This window comes from Mya arenaria, chromosome 16, assembly GCF_026914265.1.
Source record: "Mya arenaria isolate MELC-2E11 chromosome 16, ASM2691426v1".
Classification (NCBI taxonomy): domain Eukaryota; kingdom Metazoa; phylum Mollusca; class Bivalvia; order Myida; family Myidae; genus Mya; species Mya arenaria.
The window spans coordinates 25878067-25905775 of record NC_069137.1 but is presented as its reverse complement, the minus strand read 5'-3'; the positions used below and the strand labels follow the sequence as shown (position 1 = coordinate 25905775).

The window sequence follows — 27709 nt, the reverse complement described above, 5'->3', positions numbered from 1 at the left end:
ATAAATTGTTGATTTTAGTGTACGATCGTAATTTATTTCACTGCTGATCATATGAACATGAATTTCAGGCTTTCAGGCTTTTTTTCTATATTACACTGAAATTAACAAATATCCTTTATTGTTAATTAATATAAATTCATTTTAAATAGATTTTGTTAACTACTGCTAGCTTGACCAATCAAAGTGGGACCCTTAACATTAAAAATAGAACGAGCACTCATGGCCACGTTGAAAGTGCATGGTAAGGTAAAACATCCTTATGAGAATCAAACCCATAACCTCTAGGGTGATAGGGGGATACATCTACCATTGGATCACTATCAATTTCGCTATTATCGGCATTACAAGGACGTAAAAATATACCCATTACACATGACACACTCGCCAACTTATTAGTTAAATAAAACACTTCTACGTGTCTCGTAGTTCTCGCCAGTGAAAAAACCAATTCCCGTCAAATAGACAAAGTCTACCGTTTAAACATGGCACGTGACTGATGTCTTGCGCCAACTCGTTAGCTTAAGAACACACCTTCATTGTCGCGTAGTGTTCCGCCAGTGGAAACGACCGTTCCCCATCAACGGTCTGTTATAAATTGACATCTCCTTCCCTAGTTTCTGATAACACGAACTAACGGCCTTTGCAGTTGACGTATTTCTTCAATAAGTTAACTCTAGGGGATACGTGGATTTTTTGTCAACTGGATTTAAACTTAACAAAAGTATTGGGCGCAGTATTTACAAGACGTTTAACTAAATACTTAAGAAACCATCTATGTCTGCTATTTAAATAATTCGCAACACTTTTGGACAAAAGTTTCGCGGTTGAAGAAGTATCCTGAGTAAAAGTATTATGTTCATGGAATAAATGAATGTAAAAGACAGCGTTGGAAAGGAAACATATATGAAAAGAAAATTATTTTATGAAATTTGTTTGATCTAAGAGCATTAAATAAAATTATTTCAGTTATAATAAAAGAAGTTAAGGATCCAAATAGATATCTCCGTTAAAAGCACGAGATGAACAGCTCCAAAATAGCGTTTAATATTTTGTTTATCTGAAACTTGCTTGTGCGACGAGTAATATTTGAGCTATTGAAACAAGACAAAAGTCTGTCAAAACATTTGCATACATTTAGCACATTTGTGAGAAAAATTATACACTCTTCTATTAGAGGCAAATAGCGTTTACGGCAGTCAGCTGTAGCCAGATCGAGGAACAAAAGTCAAATTTAATATCACGGGTGGAGTTCTACGTCAAACTTCAAAATGCTCTTCTCTAAAGCTGGACTTTTAAGCATAGCGACTGTGTTAATGGCGTGTGTTACGTTTGTGCGTACATATGTGATCATCGAACCAGAACACAAAGGTAAGGTTGATAGTTGCTTTTTTTGTGGGTCATATATTTTTTTTTCTTTTTCTTACTAACTTTGTACACCAAAAAAACCTGCGAGATATTTTCAGAGATGTGATGTGCGGTTGATGTTGTCTCTTATTTTCTTGCTTTGTCGTAAACCAAAAACCTGACTGATGGCTTCAGAGATGTGATAGCTTCTCTTATTGTCTTGCTTTTTACACCAAAAACCTGACCGATAATTTCAGAGATGTGATGTCTGGATGATATTTTCACTTATTTTCATAATAAGGCATAAAAACACATTTGGTTCGGGTTAGCCGACCATATTTTAAACAAACCTACACTACAGTTTTTATTGTCAGTTAGTAAAAAGTGGGTGTATAAAAATGTAGTTTAAAACCTTTAAATTTTTTATACAAAATACATGTATTATTTTAACACCATTCTCCAATGATGACAATACAATAGCATTCTTAAATAAAGCCTTATAAAATAATTACAAAAAAGCAAGTTTTAATATTTGTATAAGGCTTTATGTAAGAACGCTATTGTCATCATTGGAGAATGGTGTTCAAGTTAAATAACAAACAACTTCCTACCCTACCTGTTTTTGAAAAAGATGTAACTCTAACCAAACCATTTTTGCCTAACTTTAATCACAAATAAACTGACATATAACTTTATAAATGTGATATGCGAGTGATAGTTTTTCTAAATTTCTTGCTTACTTGCATACCAACAAGCTCAAAGATAATTTCAAGATAATTTCAAATGGGTCTTTTAGACTACGCGCACTTTATCCAGCCCAACTGCGTTCATACCCCAATAATAACACCAATCAAGATATTCATTCCTTTTATAAAAACAATGATGAGTGATGTTATAATGAAGATGCACACACCTTGTATATATTCTTAAAAAATGAATTTGGAAATGTTGTATATAAATAGATAATGTACAAACGGTCATGGTCTACTGGTAACGCACTATCGCTCAATCCAGCGGATGCAGGATCGATTCCCAACCGCACCACTAAAAATATTAATCGTCTTCCGAGAGGGACGTTAAATGGAGGTCCCGTGTGACAGTGCTATACACATTTGCGCTCGTTAAAGAACCAGGGTAGCTTTAACCAGGTTTACATTCTGTCTGTGCACTATGCTCCAAAAACCTAAAATGACTAACAATCTTATAGGAGCATTCGTCGAAAAGGCCAGGCCAGAGTGCCAGTATAAAAAAAGCTTACACATGACTGTTTTTCCGAATCTTGAAACTTCCGAAATGATGTACAGAAAAACAGACAATAAACAGTCAAAAGTGATTTGTCAGAGAAGGACATAAAAATACTAGAGCCGGGAGGTGTAAAAAAGAGCCAAACCGGAAAAAAACTTTCTTCTACGTATACTGCACCAACTACTGGAAATATATTTCTTGCACCACAATCCACACATTTTTTCAGTGAAATGTACACATAAATGTACACATGTGCGTTTTATACGTACATTTTATCTACTTACTGATAATTTAGGTATTCCAAAACAACACAATTATGTGCTTCCGGCCCGGATCGGAAATTCTGATCCGAGGGCACGTGCGTAAGTCGGAAACGCCCAGGCAAGCGTGCCCAAGGAAGCACGTGAAGTAGATCATTTTTACGTGATGTATACCATTATTTTATGCAATTGTGTTTATTGAAAGTGTCACAAACTGAATTGAGTATATCTAATGAAGTTATACCCATTAAGTGGTATTTTCAATTATCTACATTTGACATTATATAAGGGTATGCTATTCCTTAGTGATTTATTCCTAAGGCATAAGTAAGAACTTCAAATGTCAAGCACAAAATGAATGTGTATAATTTTACTGACAGTTTTTTATTGTGTGGAAAATGATGAAGAAAATAACGTTTGATTTCTGTTGAATAATTCGTGTTTGACTCGTGGAGATTGTAACAAAATTTAATACAACATCAGATTAGTGAATTGATTTTTGAGCATCGCAATTTATGGTTCTGCTCTTATTAATGTTGAAATGTACATAGCACGTGTTTTATTATTTCGGTGCTTCTTTTTCTTAATATTTGTCTTTAATATCTGATCATACGCCATTCAATCATTTAATCATCATTTTCTTTGCAAATGCGTTCATACATATAAGTATTCCGAGTAAAAGACAAAATTGCACACACCAAATTCATTAACGAAACAAATGACAATCAAATCCCGAAACGCCGACATTATGAGATTACACGGGAAAAGCTAACACAAATATGATCAAATTAGTACAGCCAGCATTGCAGATTTTCTTGTTTATCCCTTAATAAATCGGCACTTGTATGAATTGTATATATGATTGTCATTTATTGAAGAACCACGCAGTTTCATTACTAATCTGCCGAATCGTTTTTTGAAGTGATCTCTGTCAAGACCGGTATTAATAAAACATCTTTAGTCATTTTTTATTACTTAAGTCGATTTCCTAAAACAACATGGTCTTGTTTAAAGAAACGTACTCGGTTAAGCAACTTCTCCTTCATTTCAATGTCTCTTTCCGTTCTATTCCCTCACTATTGTTCTATTTTCCGCTCCACTGCAGCATTTTTAACAAACAAGCTTTTCAACTGTTTTATCTAAATATATGGTTCAATATTCAATAGTCATGTCCCGCCACCCAGTGAGTTTGTACTTAGTTTTCATTGACTGCGCCGGGGCGGTTACCTCAACATTTACCAATTCCAAACGTGTTGCCTAGCGACCTTAAGTGTCTCTTATTTGGTGCTTGTTCGACCTTGACCCTTGAAACTTAAAACATGGACTTGGTTATATTTTAGGCTAAAAAAATGAACAAATGATTTAAACTATTTCTCAAAGCAATAAAAATCAGGGGCGGGGCAAAACATAGGGTAGGTCGGGAAATCGAAAACATTTTATTATTATTTTTTTACGCCTATTGGGAATGTAATCTGGGTTTGCTTGTCTCGTGACGTGCTTCTCTCGTCTTTTGAACCTTGTGCTGCCTACGGTTTTTTTGTGGGTGGCTGTGCTTGCATTATAGTATTGGAAGAATTGAAAGTTGATTGGAGCAGTCGACATTGTGTTCAATGCATGCAAAGGTTTGATTAATTGATCATAAGTTCAGAACATGTCTTTAAACATGTTCTTATTAAATCCCGGCAACGATTATCAATTCAGAGTCACGATTTCAGTTTTAAACTGCTGTACATATTTGTTGACTTTAACATGTTTCATTTCCCTCTGTCGGATTTCTGTAGGAGCCTTCATGCATAGAATAAATAGGGGTTAGGTTATTTGAAAGTTTTTAAAGTATTAAAGGCGGACAATACAGGCTGATGCATTATTTTAAAGTTTTAATGCATTTTTTTTTCAATCCTTTGACTGCAAAAAACCCTTAATGATTTGTGTACAAATATAAATATATTAGCAATATTTTGGTGCCAACATATAATTTAGATATTCGGACCGCCTGCCATTATAGTGACCTTCAATTTAGAATCCCAACCAGCCCGCAAACATTGAATGGACGTCAGCCTATTGCTTAGGTTCAATGTTTGTGAGCAGACTAGTCGGCCACAATAATGCAAGGAGGCCCTCGGTGACCTGTTTTATTTCCTTGTTTAATTACAACTAAGATCCGACTCGTTCAAAAATAGAGCTGAACACGACTTTTTGGTACGCAGGTTTCAAATTTAGAATTAATCCAGTTTTGAAACAAAATTTGTACAAATAATGTCCTTCACGGACTACGTCATACTAATTTACATCTTCAAAATAAGTGCTTTAAATCCCAAAATCAACGAAACACTCAAAGAAGCCCAACGACGAAAGCTCTGTGATGGCATTTGTTCTTCCTGATAGAGTATTTCCTCAATGAATGACGACATCTTTGCCTTATGTTTGTATTATTCTAAATCTATTTATATTCAAGTTCGAACTCATTTAATTCTGATGTTAAATCCTATATTTCCAGCCAGTGAGACCCTTTATCGGCCATGATTACGTACAATAAATGACGACATCTTTGCCTTATGTTTGTATTATTCCAAATCTATTAATATTCAAGTTCGAAATTATTTAGTATCACTTAGCGATTCTGATGTTTGATCCTATATTTTCAGCCAGTGAAACCCCACAATGGCCATGATTACGTACCCTATAGTTTTATAACTTATCAGACATAACGTGGCTGCTAGCTATAGTTACAATCTTAGACGTTATGAACATATTTGACCTAGGCGGGCTCGCTTGCTACGATCACTCTGCCCTTCTTTAACCTTTCAGATTTTACCGTATAATTTCCGTTTACTAATAAGAAATAGAGATCCACCCTAGCCGGTGCTAGGGGCGTCGACAATGTTGCACCCAACGCAGTTATTGTATCTATTTTTTCTTTGAACAAAAAAACTAATTGCAAGTTCAACCGAGTCTGCTTTGTAACTTAAATTTTAAAAACTTCGGTCTGATATTTTTTCACCAGTACTACATCGCTAGTTTCCAGATATTTACGCAAAAATGGTTCATTCCAACACAAACAATAAAAAAATGTCTAAATGGTAAATCTGTGATACTGCAGCTTTAAATTCGTTTTCTTGCAATATATTAATACTCAACTGATTTATCTTGATCGTTTGTAGTGTGCTCGTTGATATGGTCGCCTAGAATGCCGACAGTATACCGACGTGACTATGTTGTAGTTAATTCAATCCATGGTTCGTGCGTCAATTACAAATATTCTGCCGAGAGCGTGTTTAAAAAAGCTATAAATAGACATGATGTCTATATCATAACTTGACACATTGAACATCCGGTATAAATATAGTATTTGAAGCGGAAATGTCTTAAGTGTTTGACATTAAAGGAAAACAATTTAGGTTGATGCCTAAAACATGTTTTTAATTTTAATTGCATTTGACATTAATGATAAAGACAAAAAAAAATGTGTGTTCAGGTAAAGACTAGGGATACTTTGGCTTTTTTAATTGAAAACACCCATTTATAAAGTCATATCATATTTATCTGTACACAAATCATGTTTTCTTTATTTTTATCATTTAGGTCAAATGAGTTTAAAATAATAATGCCGTAAATAGTGTTGTTGTTGTTGTTGTGTTTTATCAATCTTTAAAATCCACTTAAAGAAATAGTTTAAGGATGTTAGTATGTACTGATACACCTAATTGGTTTGATTCGAAACTGCCGCATAACCATTGAATTTGTGTAACTACATCCAACATCTAAAATAAGTCTATATATAAGAAATATTACACACCACTGAGGGTCATATGACATTATAAGGACCGGCCAGTCCGCCATCGAAGGTGTATATGGACAGAGGCGTTAGCCGAGGTCCATTCACCTTCGGGGGCTGACTGGCCGATCCTTATAATGCCATATGGCCCGAAGTAGTGTGTAAATATGTCTTATATTATACCAAACACTTTATATATCATTCAATAATTTTAAAGCACATTAGATGTGTTTTATTAAACATAGCTTATAATGTTTACTTGCGACATTTTTTGCCGTTGTGAAAAAAGCAATCCGCACTTACCAGTTGTATGACGTCAGCGGTCCATATTACATTTTGGCGAGGTCCGGACCGGCCAAAAATATAATATGGACCGCTGACGTCATAAAACTGGATTTTTATCAAAATACAGTGATAAACGGACCGACCGACTTAAAATATACAAAGAAAGGACACATTTATGTAAGGTATAATATAAGACAATATAGCAGTAACAAATTCACCTCACAAGAAAACCGTCCAAAAACATCCAAAATATGTCTGTATAAGACATGATATATCCTGTTATGTATAAAAGGTTTATTTGAGGTCAGACGACTTAGTTAACTTCATAAATATCTGAAACATTCTCATTCATCTCAGAAGTTCTCTTACTAATGTCAGACTTATTTGCACATGGCTCACCTCGTAAGTCCCTTTGTTCACTTAGGCCAAAAAAATCCAAATTTTCTGCCGTTTGTTTGGGATAGGTGGGTCGGGATTTCTTTTGGTATTTTTTCGCATATTTTATTAAGTGACACTCATATTCATAATCAACAAATACACATGTATAGCAAGCATACATTTTGAGCGATAAATCTTCAACTACGTACTAAATTATGCATTTATGGAAAATATTAATTTCTGATAACAAGTTTATAACCATGTATTTAATAGCTGAAAACGCAAACATATTAAATGATTGGTGAATGCTAAAAGATTTACTGTGATCTACTATCCTGTCATAAGGGTAACAATACCGTGTTTTCTGCACCTTTCTTTGAAATTAAACGCAGTGTCCTGCATAAGAACCATTGTTTTCGACATTTAGTAATCTTTTTTGATAAATTAAAACAATTGTACTATATATGGTAAATCTTATTTGGGAGTAATAGTGTATCTTTAGACGAGTTTGTTTACACTATCGCCACTATTTCTGAGTACATTTACACGCCTTTCCCGTGCAAGCAATTTATCGAACATATATCACAAACGAAGAAAAGAATATGGTAAAGCTGGACAATTTTTTTGTGGCGCCTTATATTAGTTGAATTTGCACACGATTCAACCCTAATTTCCGTTCCATACAAGCCCGCAATTAATTAATAGTTTATTTTGTTGCTACTCGACCGATATTTTTGCTGTGATTAGGTAGGTCTTTATTTATTTTTGTTGACTTCTTCATCTCCATTATACCGTTATTAATTTTTGTAAGTATTGCCACCGGAGAGCAGGCTAATACAACTTTAGAGATATGGATAATGATGGAGATCGTTATTCATCTTATTAATATCTTCATCTCCGTATTAACGTTATGGAAAAAATAATAGAAAAATAACAAAACTATGGCCACCGGATAGCAGACTGACACAACTTCTGAGTCGCGGGTATTTAACGAGTCGTTCGAGTCAGGCCAAAAACCTATTTATAAATTTGTCTGACCTTATGTCAGAACTATTTGCACATAGCTCAGCCCATAATACCGCTCAATATGAGTTGTAGTATTTGAAGACGTCATGCTATAACATGGGTATTAACAATTATTTGTTTTTCTGTCAGTTTTATTAATCTTTTCAACTTCATAATGGCTGTATCTTGGTATTTTGTTATTTTGCCTAGTAGCTGAATTTTGCTTTATCACTGATACATAGCGCTTATCATCGTTTGTTTTGTTAGCCTATTTTAGTGAATGGCATTGAGTCCTTTTCAATCTTTTATTGTAAATTATCGAGGGGGTGGCTTTGAGTTCATTTATACTCGCATTCGGGCAAGGCCCATTCGGCGGGTACACCGATGAAATTGTTAGTCATTTAAGGTTTTTGAGCATATTGCACAGACAGAATGTTACCCTGGTTAGAGCTACCCTCTTTCGTTAACGTGTGAAAGTGTAAAGCAATGTCACATGGACCCCCGACACGCCCACTAAAATTGCTCTGGTTAATTTTGTTGTTTTGGCGTAACTGTATAAGGTTGATTTTGACATACATTTAAGACCAATCAAATTATGTATAAATCACACTGCAATGAAAACTTTTTGATTACATTTGTTCAGCTCATTCCATAAGTCTCTTTTAGGGTAACCTACGAATTTAAACTTAATATCGTTGTTATTATAATTATCTGGTATTTCGCAACTTAACAACGTGAATGTAACGTTTCTTTATATCACCCATCATTCGGAACTCCTCGGCCATTTCCATCAAAAACAACCTCGAAAGAATATGGCCGGTTTGCAATGACAGAAATATTCACATTTAACTACGCTGCAAGTAGATCGCGTAGTAATTTCAGTTTAGCATTTAAACTACATGACTATACTCTTGGGAATTTTAATTATTTATGCAATAATACACTTCACTGGCAATTAATTAAATTTTAGTAATACAAAATACACATTAAGACACTATAAATAATTAATACCATTAATAAAACATTGCTAACTACTTCTACTGATGTACCGGCATACACCCGATGTTGTTTTCGATGGAAAATGGCCGATGTGTTCCGAACGAAATGCATACGTGATTGGTATCATGTGGTTCATTTAAGAAACTAGTTCGATGAATAATATTTCGTTGTAACCTAGTATTTGTTTTTCTCGTGTTCAATATTTGTACATGATGTCTTAATTTAACTCTTTTAACAGCTTCAAAGAATGATTTTCGGAATATAAAATCGGGACAATGCATCTTAATTTGTGTAACTGACACACAATTTGCCGCCTTTGTGTGATGATGCTTGGAGCTTGGGGAAGTTAAGGAATCATAACAATGTTAAAAGAGAGTTTGCAGTAATAAAATACACTTGTGCTATGTCTGGTTTTTAAGTGAAACTCGTATTTAAAATCAATACATATATATGTGTAACCTAGATTAATTCTGAGTGATAAACCTCTAACTATTTACTAAATAATGCAATTTTTGAAAATATTAACTACTGATAACAAGTGTGTAACCGTGTATTTGATAGCTAAACAAAAACAATTGATAACGAAACGTCTTAATATTTGGCCTTCTAATACTATGTATTGTGGAAAGCCCTAAACAGAGTTGCAATTACTAACAACGAAAACTGCAACTCCGACTCCTCTTTTCATTCCTTTAGTGCTTCCAGGCAGTTTGGAAACAGAAATCGCTATAATGATATTTTCAATGTTTTATATTTAGCTTGTCTGTTTTTAGCGTTATTAAAGCAAATATCAACATTTGCGAATGGGTTCCAGCTTTTGGTATCTTGATTTCAACAGTTCTTATGATCTGCCACACTTTATTTCGTCAGACAAGAAAGAGTGCATTTTACAAAAAAACAAAACATGAGCAAGTCCCTTTAAAACCAAAAAATACGTTGCTATAGAAGTGCATTTGAGTTTCCATTTAATCCGATTGTACAGCGTTGCAAATCTCGACAACTGCACGTCTTCAAATGATAAATGAACTTCTTAAAATTCATAAAATATTAGCATGTGATCAGAAAAAAGTATCGGATTTCTTTTGAACTGTTCACGTATACGTGAATGACATTGCTTTGTTGACTGGACGAGCAATTCCTCGTGAATACCGAGGTTGTCGACCTTTGTGGAGCTGTGGAATCGATAACAAACTATTAAACGGGTACAATATAGGCCGATGCCATTTTTTTAAATAACGCATTATCATGTTCAACTGAATTGACTTAAAGCTGCACTCTCACAGATTAACCATTTTGACAACTTTTATATTTTTTGTCTTGGAAAGTACGAATTTTTGCGTAAATATCTGCAAATCAAAGATGTAAGATTGCTGACATATAATCAGATCGTAGATTTTCATATTTCCGTTCGAAACTTTTGTTTTATGGCTTAAACCATTTCTAACGGTTTAAGAAAAATGCATAAAACATTATTTTTTTGTACTTAAATATACTAATCTGCGATCTGATTCTTTGTCAGCAGTCTTTTATAACTGGTTTCAATGGATTTTCGCAAAAATTGGCTCGTTCCAAGACAAAAAATAAAAAAAAGTTGTCAAAACGTTCAATCTGTGAGAGTGCAGCTTTAAATGATAAAGAAAATATTAGCGATATTTTTGTCAAGATTGTAACCGTGTATTTAACAGCAGAAAGCACAAAAACATTAAATGATTGGTGAATGCTAAAATATTTACTGTGATTTACTATCGTCTCATATGGTAGAGGTACAATGTTTTATACTAATTTCTTTCAAACTAAACTCGGTATCCTTCATAAAAAAACATTGTTTTCGACAAATTTTCATCCCTTTTGGAATATTAAAACAATACTATTAATTGTGATGAATCTTATTTGGGAGTAATGCACCAGTCAATTGTAACCACGGCCCCCAAGGTCCGGGCTATACTGGGGATAGCCGGGGAAATGGGCCGTGTTTTTACCTTTCCGGTGGCCCCGCAGTGCCGGGTGAATGCGGTGGTTTTGTATTCGCGCCAAATATAGCGGGGAATGGTCCTTACCTAGAGTCCGTGGGGCGCGGGGGCATTTGGCGGGGATTTTACCAATAGTTCGTCCACGCAGGGCGGGGGGTTTACACAGGCTTGGCTGGACCGATAGTCAAGGTCCTCGCTATTCCCCGGACCTGGAGGGGCCGTGGTTAAAATTGACTGGTGCATAATAGTGCATCTTTACTATAAAATGTTAATTTCTATGGAAAGAACAATTAAGCCATGGCCGCTGTCCAGTAATAAACATAAACAAGAACGCGTCTCCCAGTGCATGACAAAGCAAGCTTTTATTGTATTCAAATACATGCGAAGAAAATGACTGTCATCTTCAATTGCATTACAAAACAAACATAATTGTATTTGATCTTGTCATCTTCAATTGCATTAGAAAACAAACATAATTGTATTTGATCTTGGAGAAATATGTAGTACTTCATATCAGCGCAATGTACAGCTTCAGCCAACAGCATTGTCCCGAAGGGGAGCAGCCAGTGTAAGATCATTTGTCATTGGTTAATTGTCAGTTCCTGCCATCTGAATGTCTTCTATTGTCACCATACGTCATACATCCGGGCACCTGGAAAACTCTGCTGCCGGGAGAGGCTTGATTATTGTTTTAGTAGTTAATCGATTACTGCATCATTCGGAACTCCTTGACAGTTTCTATCGAAAACAACCTAGGTTGTATGCCGATACATCAGTAGAAGTAGTTCGTAAAAAATATAATGATATGAATCATTAGTAATGTTTTAACGTGTATTTTGTATTATTAAATTTAAATGGATTGCCAATGAAGCGTTTAATTGCATAAATAATGAAGATTCCCAAGAGTAAAGTCATACAGATTAACTGCTAAATTGAAATTACTACGCGATTTACTTGCAGCGTAGTTATAATAGATTTCTGACATTCCAAACCGTCCATATACATTTTGATTTTTTTAAATAGTCATTTTACAGACGAACAATACAACGTTCGAGTCGGCGCCCATTCGTAGGTAGAATCGGGTAACCCGTACCAGAAGGGTTTTATGACTTTGGGTGGTATTCAATATTCAACTGAAGTAAATCTGATGGTCATACATCATTGACTTCATTCATTCTATTGGTCAGTTATAAATAACAAGTATTCTGATTAGCTACATCGTTCTTATATCCAACTATGACCAATGTTAAATAGCAAACCTTATACTGGTGCAAAGGTTGTTTGAACCGGTTTAAGCGCGAAATCTCATGCCTGGTTTTTGTAGGTGTTTGTATTTTGATGTTTGCCGCCCTCCTAAGCTAAATTAAGCTAATGAAGGATTGATTGAGTGAACTTTTTCATTGATCTGATCCAGTTTTAAACAAATTGAAATGGCAAATTAGACGTTTTTAAAGATGCACCCTAGTGCAAAAAAAGATTTTTCACAATTGCTTTTATATACCAAAAAGAATGAATAAATGTCGAAAACAATGGTTTTGATGAAAGATACGGTGTTGATTCGGAAAGAAAGGTGCCTGAAAACACGATATTTCTACCTTATGAGACGATAGTAGATCACAGCAAATCTTTAAGCATTCACTCCAATCATTTAATATTTTTGCGTTTTCAGCTATTGAATACACAGTTATAATCTTTTTATCAGTGATTAATATTTTTCATAAATGCATTATTTAGTAAGTAGTTAAAGATTTATCACTCAAAATTAATGTTTGTTTATTGAAATACATGTGTAAGTATTTATTTTGAATAAGAGTGTCATTTTAATGTGGTTCAGTATGAGAGCAAATTGTGCTAGGAACACTAGGGCAAACCTAATATTTTTGTTGGTGTTTCTTGTTTCCCTTTTCACAGCCTTCCCGACACCCACCACCCACCATCCTCTAAAAAATCGGCGACATTTGGTCTTAATTTAGCGTTAACTAGAGCCCTCTAAAATACATTTATCCGTCTTTCCTAATTAAGAAACTGCCGACAAAATGTACCAAAAAGAAGAAAAATAACGGCTACGCGTTAGTACAATGACATTGAAAAACCGGTCGTTCCTAAGTAAATATTGAATATAATGTTTCAACGGACACTTTTTAAACATTACCCTTTATATATGAATTGGTTATAAAGTAGGAAACACAACTGCACAGGGTCCAACAAACGGGATTTTTTTAACAAACGAGCATGTTTTGTTAGTTTATACAACAACTTCCATAAACACGTTAAAAATACAGGAACTTTGAAACGAAGGCTGTTTCCGTGGTGTTCTTGGACAAACATTCATAATCGTCTTTTAAATTAACCACTTTGCGATTATGTTTCCAAAACGTCAGTACAAATTCATACAAAAAATACATGAAAACTCTTCAACTTACCGCAAATACTTTTGATATATTTCAGATTCGCTTCCACTACAACAGGATACGAGGTTGTTATATCTGTTAAAAGTTCTTGAAGGCCTGGAGTCGCTGGAGTTAAGTAAGGACGAACAGAAATATCTACCAAGTATATCCAAACAGACAAATTTACCTGGTAAGTCTATATATATAGTTTGTATGTGCATGTTTTACCGTTGGCTATGGCTATTAAAGGTTCTTGAAAAACTGGAGTCGCTGAAATTGAATCAGAACGAACAGAAATATCTGCCCAGTATATCCGAACAGACAAGTTTACCTGCTAGGTCACGATATAGTTTGTATGTGTATGTTTTACCGTTTGCGTTTGCTGTTAAAAGTTCTTGAAGGCCTGGAGTCGCTGGAATTGAATACTGACGAACAGAAATATCTGCCCAGTATAACCAAACAAACTAGTTTACCTGGTAGGTCATTTTATAGTTTGTATGTGTATGTTTTACCGTTTGCTTTGGCTGTTAAAAGTTCTTGAAGGCCTGTAGTCGCTGGAATTGAGGAAGGACGTACAGAAATATTGCCAAGTATAACCAAACAAACTAGTTTACCTGCTAGGTCACGATATATTATGAGCGTGTATGTTTTACCGTTTGCTTTGGTTGTTTAAAGTTCTTGACGGCGTGGGATCGCTGGAATTGAATAAGGACGAACAGAAATTTCTGACAAGTATATCAAATCAGATACCTGGTAGATCACTATATAGTATGAAAGTGTGTGTTTTACCGTTTGCTTTGGCTGTTAAAGTTCGTGATTGCTTTGAGTCACTGGAATTGAGTAAGGACGAACAGAAATTTCTGTCAAGTATACCAAAACAGACTAGTTTACCTGGTAGTTGATTTCATAGTATGTATGTATCTTTTACCGTTTGCTATGTCTGTTAAAAGTTCTTAAAGGCCTGAAGGCTTTTGAACTGATTACTAACGAACAGAAATATGTGCCAAGTATACACAAACAGACCAGTTTACCTGGAAAGTCACTATAATACATGTAGCATGTATGTGCATGTTTTTTTTCTGTTTGCTATGGATGCTAGAAGTTCTTGAACGTCTTAAGTCACCTGAACTTGATATGGACGTACAGAAATATCTGCCAAGTATATCCAAAAAGACTAGATTACTTGGTAGATCATTATGTAGTATGAGCGTGATTGTTTGACCGTTTCCCATGAGTGTGAAAAGTTGGTGATAAAACTGGATATGAACGAACTGAAAGACAGGTCAAGTATATCCAAACGGTAGGTAACACGATGTATGTATGTGTATGTTTAACCGTTTGCTAGTGCTGTTAAAAGTTCTTGAAGTTTTGGTAGCGTACGAACAGAAAAACAAGTCCAATATATCCAAACAGAACAAGTTCCAAGGTGGGTTACAATGTAGGTAACACGATGTATGTATTTGTTTGTTTCAACGGTTGCTATGGCTGTTAAAAGTTCTTGAAGTTTTGGTAGCGGTAGAACTGGATACGTACGAACAGAAAAACAAGTCGAATATATCCAAACATAACAAGTTCCAAGGTAGGTTACAAGAAAGAATGTATTTGGATGTTTTACCGGTTGTTTTGTCTGATGAATGTCCATTCAAGATGAGTTGTAGTCGCTAGAACTTAATACAGACGAACAGAAAATACTTGTTAAGTATATCCGAACAGAGCAGTCTCCATGGTCGGTCAATATATAGTATGTAGTTTCCTTTCAAAAGGGTTTGTAGTCACTACAACTGGACACGGGCAAACAGAACGACTCCCTAAGTATAAACAAACAGAACAGTAGGCATGGTAGGTCACGGGATATTTTAGAGACACTAGGACTGGATATGGAAGAACATACCGACTTGTCAAGAAAGAATAAGTACACTTGGTCAGTTTTACCGTTGTTATATCTGATAAAAGATTTTGAAGTTTTCTAGTCGCTAGAAGTAGATACATGTGATCGCATTACCACGTATCATTCGGAACACCTCGGTCATTTTCCATCGAAAACAACCTAAGTCGGATGTTTGAACATCATGTTTTTTTCGGGCTATAAAGAACGTGAACATCATGCATTTGATATAAAATGATTGTGATAAATTGGAGTAATGTTATGTTTTCTGCCAAAACAGTAAACTCCGTGATATATATTATTATATTGTAAGTTTAAAAAAAAATCAAAACAGAAAAAAATAAAAAAAATAATGTATGCATTTTGGTCGGGAAATGTAGTAGGGAACCCATGCTAGTCTTCATAAAGACAGATGGTTGCTTCCAATAAAGAACAGGGCACAGCTAATCCTCACATAAATCAAATGTTTCGTTTTCAGATACGAGCCGGATGAGTTTTCTATCCAAGATGGAGGCTCGAAGAAGTAAACTGTCCGGTTGGAGGCTGCCCATTCGAGAAAATAAAGACTTTTCTGACGACGTTATAGCCCTGGACAAGAAAGACTACGCCATTTTACCTCCGCAATCCGAGTGGTGCCGAATGATGGGCTTCCGGCGGTGTCATGGTTCATCTTCAAGATAACTTCCGGTTTACTGGAAAATAGTGCGGTTGTGAAAATTGCACAATAAAATTAATACCTGGTTATTACCAGTACAAAAATACGCCAAGTTGTTTGTTCTGTTAGGATTGCGAGTAAAAGGTGCCAATTTTATGTTGTTTTTAATATCTATACAAATTATTAAATTGACCAGTCAAAAACAAACCCATTAGAAAAAAAACACACGTTTATTCATAATTATAAAGGAGTGTAAAAGTTCATAGACGAACATTTTATTGATAAATGCACAGACAAACTACCTTTATTGAGTAAATTTAAGTTTGTTAAAATGACAATAAATATAAACTTTCATCTTGATTGCCTTTTTCAATGAGCCCCTGGGTGGAGAAAAATCTAGAATTACTATGTGTCTACTGTTCAAGACGAATATAAATCTAAGTACCTCTAGTGTAAGCCGCGACAACCATAAATAGGTTTTATTGTATTTTTGCTGGTTTTTTTTGTATATTTCATGTTGTTTTATTGTTAAGTGTTTTGGCTTCAAATAGATTTTCACAAAAAAAGAAATATAAATTACTTTAAAAGTATCATAATATTTAATAAAAACCACGCTATGGAAACCGCAGAACTAGTTTTTGTACAATTTCAGTGTGATTATACCACTTGATAAATTGCGTCATAAATGCTACGTCGGAATGCAGCATGTAGCTTCGAGTGACGAGTTTAAACAAATATAACTTTTCTTTTTCTTGACCATTTCAAATGAAGCAAAGGGTAGTCTATGCCGCTTAAAGATCCCCGCCTTCGTTTTATTACCGGAGTTCGATTAGGTCATAAGTTTCCTCAAACACTTCGACAAACCTGTTTTCAAAATAATGTTTTGACAGCTCTATGATTCATTTAATTAAAATGGCGAAGTAATGGAAATGTTATCTTTGTTTAAAGTCTTTATTCGAAGCAAAATATTGCCTTCAAATGAAAAATTTATGACGCAATTTATCACGTGGTATACACTCACTTCATTTCTGATCTACGTCATTCAGGTATATTGAGTGGCCAAAGTTTCATCGGACAATATTTTTACTGGTGACTGACATTTCAGTAAGGCAAACATTAAAACAAATGATGCATATATACGTCGAATCTTATATGTTGAACATTTTTGGTTTAACATTCTACAATAGTACCCTCTTCTGATCGGACAAGAACAATAATCGAACATGACCTATTTCTAATAAAGACAACAGTCCGGCCAAGATTCATACGGATTCGGAGATTAAAATCCCGACTTCAAAAAACAAACACATAAGAGGACGAATAGCACGTTTATTAATAATCATAAAGGAGTGTGAAAGTTCATAGACTACGTTTTATTGGTAAATGCACAGACAAACTACCTTTATTGCGTAAATATAAATTTGTTAAAATGACAATAAATATAAACTTTCATCTTGATTGCTTTTTTCAATTAGCCCCTGGGTGGAGAAAAGTCTAAAATTACTAAGTGTCTACTGTTCAAGACGAATATAATTATAAGTACCACTATATTAAAGCCACGACAACCATAAATAGGTTTTAAAGTATTTCTGTTTCTTTCTTTTTTTGGTATTTTTTCATGATTTTTGTAAAGTGTATTGTCTTCAAATAGATGTTCACAAAACAGAAATGTTAATTACCTTAAATGTACCATGACATTTAATAAAAACCACGCCATGGAAACCGCAGAACTAATTATTGTACAATATGTTATCTACGTCATAATATGCGTAGCCACGTGTATGGTGAACGGCATTCGGAACACCTCGGCCATTTTTCATCGAAAACAACTTCGGAATTATGGCAGTTCATCATTATAAGTAGTTCGAAAAAATATCAAAAATAGTATTTATTAAAAGTAGTTTTTAACGTGTATTTTGAATTACTATTTTTAAATTGTTTGCCAGTGAAGTGTATTACTGCATAAATAATATAGAGTCCGTAAAGTAAAGTCATTAAGTTTAACTGCCAAATTGAAAGCACTACTGCACTACTTCTTGCAGCGTAATTGTTAAGGTGTCATTGTGAACCGTCCACATACTCCGTGGTTGTTTTCGATGGAACATGGCAGAGGTGTTCCGAATGGGTAAACGGAAATGATATTTACAAAATAATTATAAATAGCGATGGAAAATAAATTAAGCTAAAGATGGTCAACCTACACGTTCACGTGAAAATATAAGTTAGGCAAACCTGAACTTGAAACATGACAAACATTCTGACCAAGTTTGATCAGATTAGTAAAAAGAGACGGTGTGGTCTTTTCTAGCCCATAGCGAGTTTTCGAACAATATACCACGAGTGGTCATAGTTTCATGCGACATTATCCATACTGATGACTGACATTTCATTAAGGCAAACATTAAAAGAAATGATACATATATACGTCGAATCTTATGTTGAACATTTTTGGTTTAACATTCTAGGATAGTACTTACTTCTGAGAGGACATGAACCATAATCAAACATGACCTAGTTTTTATATAGACAAGATATAGATAAGATTCATACGGATGCGGAGATTAACCTTCCGACGTTGTAATCAATTTTATGACGATAACACTATCTAAATATACAGACCGGGCTAGGAATGTGAACATTGCGAAACACCTCTCACCCCACCCCATTGTTATATGCACTATTCAAGGAGATATAAACAAGCATGTGAAACACATGAGCTAAGTACTTCATTCGGAACACCTTGGTCATTTATCATTGAAAACAACCTCGGATGTATGCCGGTACATCATTAAAAGTATATTTTTAAAATTTAAAATAATATTATTTATTAACTGTAGTGTTTTAACGTGTGTTTTTGTATTTCAAATATCAAGTTTTTTCCCAGTGAATAAATAATTAAGATTTCAAAGTGTAATGTCCTTAATTAAGTTTAACTGCTCAAATGAAATCACTGTGTGAACTTCATGTACATGTACTTGCGGCGTTGTTTAATGTAAAGACTTCTGACATTAAAGACCGTCCATATACAATGTACATCAGTGGTTATTTTCGATGGAAAATGACCGAGGTGTTCCGAATAGGTAGTACTCGGTATGACCAAAACGAAACAACTAGCAGTATCCGGCAAGTATATGAGTGCCATATGTGAACATGTATGATAACTTTACTTTGGACACGAAGAATTCGGGTACGAATATCGGGAGTATTCAACAGAACACAAGAGTATGAAGGTGGATTGCACCCTCATCAAACTCCGCGCAGTGTTACTTCCCTTGCAGTACAGTAATCACTGCCTTCACAAATATCACGTGATGATAGAAACGGCACGTGATTGCAATTTACAAAATGGACGGAACACCTTTAAAAGAAATTCCAGCAACATGTTTCATTTGTTTAGAAAATAAACGATTTTATTTCATAAAAGGAAAAAATGCAAAACGTTCGATACATGTCTGAATAGCTAACAACACATCCATGTTGATATTGTAATTTGTAAATCCTACTTTCAATTTGAAAAAAGACCGAACATTTCCGAATGTTTTTTTTAATTGTTATTTTTTTATAAAACATATTATGCCTATCAACTGGCGTAAAGTAATTATTTAAGAAAGGATATAAGAATAAATATATATGATTAAAAAAAAATGCCATTAAAAGTTTTCATCCAATTTTGGATGAAAATCTTGTGGTGGCAGTGATTACTGTACTGCAAGGGAAGTAACACTGCGCGGAGTTTGCACCCTCATGTGCAGTCGGAACACCTCGGCCATTATCCAACATAATCAGTGGCGGTTCCAGGTTTCTCAGTTAGGGGGGGGGGGCGTTACTTCTGAAATTGACATGAGTCAGTTATCACTTATTTAGTCGTTATTTTTATTTAGATACATGCACGTTTGATTAAAATTTTAGAGTGATAAATAAAACTAAAAACAAGACTAGACTTAGAAGTCCACTTTAAAAAAAAAATTGATTGGGTTGACTGAGAATCGATTATGCATCTCCTGCTTCGTAGTCAAGAGTGTTAACACCTACGCCATCGGCGCTTATAAATATTGTTTACAACATACACTTGTTTTATTAAATCGCAATAATGAGACGAATGTCGTCACAGTGTGACATATGACATCATATAAACTTTAATAACATTTACAAGGTCATACATTGATGATTCATAATTTATTATTGGGTAAAAACATCGATCAGTGTATCAAATGTATTTAAATTAAATGTCGATGACCATGTCGATGTACAGACAATTGGTTTAAGCAACAATAATTTCGTAGAGCTTACAGATAGATCTAGAGTCTATAGGATCAGAGATTAACCCATGTATGCGAGAACGTCTATTATATTACACTGTAAATTACTAGATTACCTTTTTTTGTTCAGAATCCGGAGTCCTCCTTGTGAAAAAAACTGGTAACTGTTCTTTGCCCTCTAAGTCTTATTTGAAATTTTCCGCGCTTTGGACTTGGAGGATCAGCCATATTTTTTACCATTTGGAACACCTCGGCAAAATAATTTGACCGGTGAGCAGAAAGTGAATTAAAAGCTCGCAAGGTAATTCATTTTAGCAATTTCTCCGTACGGTCGATTGAGTTTTTAACGATGCTACCTCTCACAAAGTAAGTCTGGGCGGTGGCAGTCCGTAAATAAGAAAACACACATGTTATTAAATCATTTTGAAATCTTATATTCATTTAAATAATTATAAAAGTTTGTAGATCCAGATCTACGCTATATTTATAAAGTTTAAAATTTAAAAGTCCTGTTTTGTAAAGTTTTAGACGCTCGGCAAATATGTTAAGGGTAGTTTCATTTAATGCATTAGTTCAAGCAATCCACATAGAGTTGCATGAACTGTCGTGGAGGCTTTTATTTATGTCTTATGATCTAAAGACACCTCTGACTTTTGCACTCGGTAAAATTGATATCTTACTTGGCGATTAATGAGGATGATGATGATGATGATGTTAGCATTGTACTACAGTAGGACAATGTTTTTGTCCGATTAAGTATTCTACGTTACATGTCGTTGTTAACGGTGCAGAATCAGATCATATGCCGTGCATCCAAAGCAGCGTCTGATCTAAATTTACTGCCATTCATTTCTAGTTTATTGTTTTAAGTCGCTTTATACTGACTTCTGCGAATATATTCAGAGAAGGTGAAATATTAACTCCTTTCCGGCTGATGATATAATTAATATGGAAACAGCTAGGATCCATATAAGATGACAAGCTACTCGGCGTCTGATATGATTCAAAGCTCTTTGACACTCTCGCCATATCAATCTTTCGAACAGATTTGTTTAGCATAAGACAGTCGCTTATAGTAATAAACTTTAAAATACTTCCAAAGTCATAGAAATGTGAAGACAAATAAAAAAAATGTTTGCACAGAACGTAGTCTGCTGGGTGCTATTCTGTACATTGTATTTAGTCATTATGACGAACGATCCGAAAAGTGAAACAGACGAGCAAACGTCTGTTTCACTGACTTCTCAGGGTTAATACATTCAACACAATGTCGAATAAAACCAGAACATATTTTATTAAAATAACTGTTGTGTGCGATATTCCCCGCATGTATTTCAGCCGTCCGATATTCACTACAAAACTACGCATGTGTCCGATTGAACGGCGTTTTACTTCCTGCGTATAGCCGTAAAAACGGAGGATAGCCAAACGCTAACACATTCTACTGAATACGTCATAATAGATCATTTAATCGATAAGAGCGTTCCACAACGTCTCGGGCCAATTATGTTTCGTAAGAGTCCAATGTGGCCAAATAGATGTTCGATACAACCACGGTAAATCGAGATCTATTTTTTTGTGTGGAGCAAATCATAACCTTAAAAGCTATCTACAATGACGGAGCGATATTAATAATTTATACAACTACTTGGAAAAAAAAATGGGGGGGTGGGCGCCGGGTCCGCCCGCCCCCCGCCCCCTGGATCCGCCTTTGATAATTGTCTATCACAAAGCTTGCCGGAGATGGCAGACTTGCTTCGACTCGTGTGGAATATAAGTTATTTTAAGTTATTTTTTTGGTGATATCTTTTTACACCGATCGTGATCTATCAATCGGACTTGTTTTTATAACTTGTTTTAAAGGAACACATACTTTGACCCAAAGTCGCAAGGATAGTCGAGTTAATGTGGATTCTAGTGTGTTACTGCCGTTACATTTACACGACCTAAGGTTTGTCAATGTTATACATGACGAAACAAAAGGCTCGAGGTTGGAACCCAAAATCGGGGGTAAAACGTTTGGAAAGAAAATGGCAGCGGGCGTCTTGGAAACAGTTAAAATATGGTTCAAGCGCAAGAACCAAGTAAAGAATTAAGCCATTAGAATAGCACAGTTATCCCCCTTTGATATACTTTGTCAAGCGGTATTGTGAATTAACAAAGTTAAATCAATTAGCAACCTAATGATTTCATTATTTCTACACGGAAACACGTTTTATTGAAGATTATTTCAGTATTTCATTTATATTGGTCTTCAATACAGATAATTCAGTCTTTCGGTCAAGTAGTACATATGTGTATTGACACATGGCAATTGTCAACTAGTGGGGTCCAGTAGTATATTGACACATGACAATTGCCAACTAGTTTGGTCCAGTAGTATACTGACACAATGACAATTGTCAACTAGTGCGGTCCAGTAGTATATTGACACACGGCAATTGTCAACTGGTGCGGTCCAGTAGTATATTGACACACGGCAATTGTCAACTAGTGTGGTCCAGTAGTATATTGACACATGGCAATTGTCAACTAGTGAGGTCCAGTAGTATATTGACACACGGCAATTGTCAACTAGTGTGGTCCAGTAGTATATTGACACACGGAAATTGTCATCTAGTGTGGTCCAGTAGTAAATTGACACACGACAATTGTCAACTAGTTAGGTCCAGTAGTATATTGACACATGGCAATTGTCAACTAGTGAGGTCCAGTAGTATATTGACACATGGCAATTGTCAACTAGTGGTGTCCAGTAGTATATTGACACATGGCAATTGTCAACTAGTGGTGTCCAGTAGTATATTGACACACGGCAATTGTCAACTAGTGGTGTCCAGTAGTATATTGACACACGGCAATTGTCAACTAGTGGTGTCCAGTAGTATATTGACACACGGCAATTGTCAACTAGTGGGGTCCAGTAGTATATTGACACATGGCAATTGTCAACTAGTGGGGTCCAGTAGTATATTGACACACGGCAATTGTCAACTAGTGTGGTCCAGTAGTATGTTGACACACGGCAATTGTCAACTAGTGAGGTCCAGTAGTATGTTGACACACGGCAATTGTCAACTAGTGTGGTCCAGTAGTATATTGACACACGGCAATTGTCAATTAGTGTGGTCCAGTAGTATATTGACACATGGCAATTGTCAACTAGTGGGGTCCAGTAGTATATTGACACATGGCAATTGTCAACTAGTGTGGTCCAGTAGTATATTGACACATGGCAATTGTCAACTAGTGTGGTCCAGTAGTATATTGACACATGGCAATTGTCAACTAGTGTGGTCCAGTAGTATATTGACACATGGCAATTGTCAACTAGTGTGGTCCAGTAGTATATTGACACATGGCAATTGTCAACTAGTGTGGTCCAGTAGTATATTGACACATGACAATTGTCAACTAGTGTGGTCCAGTAGTATATTGACACATGGCAATTGTCAACTAGTGTGGTCCAGTAGTATATTGACACATGGCAATTGTCAACTAGTGGGGTCCAGTAGTATATTGACACATGGCAATTGTCAACTAGTGGGGTCCAGTAGTATATTGACACATGGCAATTGTCAACTAGTGTGGTCCAGTAGTATATTGACACATGACAATTGTCAACTAATTGTCAACTAGTGGGGTCCAGTAGTATATTGACACATGGCAATTGTCAACTAGTGGGGTCCAGTAGTATATTGACACATGGCAATTGTCAACTAGTGGGGTCCAGTAGTATATTGACACATGGCAATTGTCAACTAGTGGGGTCCAGTAGTATATTGACACATGGCAATTGTCAACTAGTGGGGTCCAGTAGTATATTGACACATGGCAATTGTCAACTAGTGGGGTCCAGTAGTATATTGACACATGGCAATTGTCAACTAGTGGGGTCCAGTAGTATATTGACACATGGCAATTGTCAACTAGTGGGGTCCAGTAGTATATTGACACATGGCAATTGTCAACTAGTGGGGTCCAGTAGTATATTGACACATGGCAATTGTCAACTAGTGGGGTCCAGTAGTATATTGACACATGGCAATTGTCAACTAGTGGTGTCCAGTAGTATATTGACACATGGCAATTGTCAACTAGTGGTGTCCAGTAGTATATTGACACATGGCAATTGTCAACTAGTGGTGTCCAGTAGTATATTGACACACGGCAATTGTCAACTAGTGGGGTCCAGTAGTATATTGACACACGGCAATTGTCAACTAGTGGGGTCCAGTAGTATATTGACACACGGCAATTGTCAACTAGTGGGGTCCAGTAGTATATTGACACACGGCAATTGTCAACTAGTGAGGTCCAGTAGTATATTGACACACGGCAATTGCCAACTAGTGAGGTCCAGTAGTATATTGACACACGACAATTGCCAACTAGTTTGGTCCAGTAGTATATTGACACATGGCAATTGTCAACTAGTGGGGTCCAGTAGTATATTGACACATGACAATTGTCAACTAGTGGGGTCCAGTAGTATATTGACACATGACAATTGTCAACTAGTGGGGTCCAGTAGTATATTGACACATGGCAATTGTCAACTAGTGGGGTCCAGTAGTATATTGACACACGACAATTATCAACTAGTGAGGTCCAGTAGTATATTGACACACGACAATTGCCAACTAGTGAGGTCCAGTAGTATATTGACACACGACAATTGCCAACTAGTTTGGTCCAGTAGTATATTGACACATGGCAATTGTCAACTAGTGGGGTCCAGTAGTATATTGACACATGACAATTGTCAACTAGTGGGTCCAGTAGTATATTGACACATGACAATTGTCAACTAGTGGGGTCCAGTAGTATATTGACACATGGCAATTGTCAACTAGTGGGGTCCAGTAGTATATTGACACATGACAATTATCAACTAGTGAGGTCCAGTAGTATATTGACACACGACAATTATCAACTAGTGAGGTCCAGTAGTATATTGACACACGACAATTGCCAACTAGTGAGGTCCAGTAGTATATTGACACACGACAATTGCCAACTAGTGAGGTCCAGTAGTATATTGACACTTGGCAATTGTCAACTAGTTTGGTCCAGTAGTATATTGACACATGGCAATTGCCAACTAGTGAGGTCCAGTAGTATATTGACACATGGCAATTGTCAACTAGTTTGGTCCAGTAGTATATTGACACATGGCAATTGTCAACTAGTGAGGTCCAGTAGTATATTGACACATGGCAATTGCCAACTAGTTTGGTCCAGTAGTATATTGACACATGGCAATTGCCAACTAGTTTGGTCCAGTAGTATATTGACACATGACAATTGCCAACTAGTGAGGTCCAGTAGTATATTGACACTTGGCAATTGTCAACTAGTGAGGTCCAGTAGTATATTGACACATGGCAATTGTCAACTAGTGTGGTCCAGTAGTATATTGACACATGACAATTGCCAACTAGTGAGGTCCAGTAGTATATTGACACTTGGCAATTGTCAACTAGTGAGGTCCAGTAGTATATTGACACTTGGCAATTGTCAACTAGTTTGGTCCAGTAGTATATTGACACTTGGCAATTGTCAACTAGTGGGGTCCAGTAGTATATTGACACATGGCAATTGCCAACTAGTTTGGTCCAGTAGTATATTGACACATGGCAATTGGCAACTAGTGGGGTCCAGTAGTATATTGACACATGGCAATTGTCAACTAGTGAGGTCCAGTAGTATATTGACACATGGCAATTGTCAACTAGTGAGGTCCAGTAGTATATTGACACATGACCATTGTCAACTAGTGGGGTCCAGTAGTATATTGACACATGACCATTGTCAACTAGTGGGGTCCAGTAGTATATTGACACATGACCATTGTCAACTAATGGGGTCCAGTAGTATATTGACACATGACCATTGTCAACTAGTGGGGTCCAGTAGTATATTGACACATGACCATTGTCAACTAGTGGGGTCCAGTAGTATATTGACACATGACCATTGTCAACTAGTGGGGTCCAGTAGTATATTGACACATGACCATTGTCAACTAGTGGGGTCCAGTAGTATATTGACACATGACCATTGTCAACTAGTGGGGTCCAGTAGTATATTGACACATGACCATTGTCAACTAGTGGGGTCCAGTAGTATATTGACACATGATCATTGTCAAATAGTGGGGTCCAGTAGTATATTGACACATGACCATTGTCAACTAGTGGGGTCCAGTAGTATATTGACACATGACCATTGTCAACTAGTGGGGTCCAGTAGTATATTGACACATGACCATTGTCAACTAGTGGGGTCCAGTAGTATATTGACACATGACTATTGTCAACTAGTGGGGTCCAGTAGTATATTGACACATGACCATTGTCAACTAGTGGGGTCCAGTAGTATATTGACACATGACCATTGTCAACTAGTGGGGTCCAGTAGTATATTGACAACTAGAGGGGTCCACTAGTATATTGACACATGGCAATTGTCAACTAGTGGGGTCCAGTAGTATATTGACACATGGCAATTGTCAACTAGTGGGGTCCAGTAGTATATTGACACATGGCAATTGTCAACTAGTGGGGTCCAGTAGTATATTGACACACGGCAATTGTCAACTAGTGGGGTCCAGTAGTATATTGACACATGGCAATTGTCAACTAGTTTGGTCCAGTAGTATATTGACACATGGCAATTGTCAACTAGTTTGGTCCAGTAGTATATTGACACATGGCAATTGTCAACTAGTGGGGTCCAGTAGTATATTGACACACGGCAATTGTCAACTAGTGGGGTCCAGTAGTATATTGACACATGGCAATTGTCAACTAGTTTGGTCCAGTAGTATATTGACACATGGCAATTGTCAACTAGTTTGGTCCAGTAGTATATTGACACATGACAATTGCCAACTAGTTTGGTCCAGTAGTATATTGACACATGGCAATTGGCAACTAGTGGGGTCCAGTAGTATACTGACATACGGCAATTGGCAACTAGTGTGGTCCAGTAGTATATTGACACACGGCAATTGTCAATTAGTGTGGTCCAGTAGTATATTGACACATGGCAATTGTCAACTAGTGGGGTCCAGTAGTATATTGACACATGACAATTGTCAACTAGTTTGGTCCAGTAGTATATTGACATACGGCAATTGGCAATTAGTGTGGTCCAGTAGTATATTGACACATGACAATTGCCAACTAGTTTGGTCCAGTAGTATATTGACACATGGCAATTGTCAACTAGTGGGGTCCAGTAGTATACTGACA

At 36.0% G+C, this 27709-nt stretch overlaps 1 protein-coding gene across 1 annotated transcript; it reads left to right on the top strand.

Moving 5' to 3' along the window:
* Positions 1-645: 645 nt before the first annotated feature.
* Positions 646-16763, top strand: LOC128221119 (uncharacterized). The gene is made up of 3 exons (XM_052929574.1): positions 646-1368; positions 13710-13841; positions 16015-16763. The coding sequence occupies exons 1-3, from the start codon at positions 1269-1271 to the stop codon at positions 16215-16217; spliced, it is 435 nt and encodes a 144-aa protein (XP_052785534.1). The 5' UTR covers positions 646-1268; the 3' UTR covers positions 16218-16763.
* Positions 16764-27709: the final 10946 nt, after the last annotated feature.

Bases quoted from the DNA above. Each gene is read 5' to 3' on its own strand.
- LOC128221119 (XM_052929574.1), top strand. From the start codon at position 1,269: ATGCTCTTCTCTAAAGCTGGACTTTTAAGCATAGCGACTGTGTTAATG. The intron at 1,369-13,709 runs GTAAGGTTGATA...GATATATTTCAG, and splicing joins CATCGAACCAGAACACAAAG to ATTCGCTTCCACTACAACAG. The intron at 13,842-16,014 runs GTAAGTCTATAT...TTTCGTTTTCAG, and splicing joins CAAACAGACAAATTTACCTG to ATACGAGCCGGATGAGTTTT.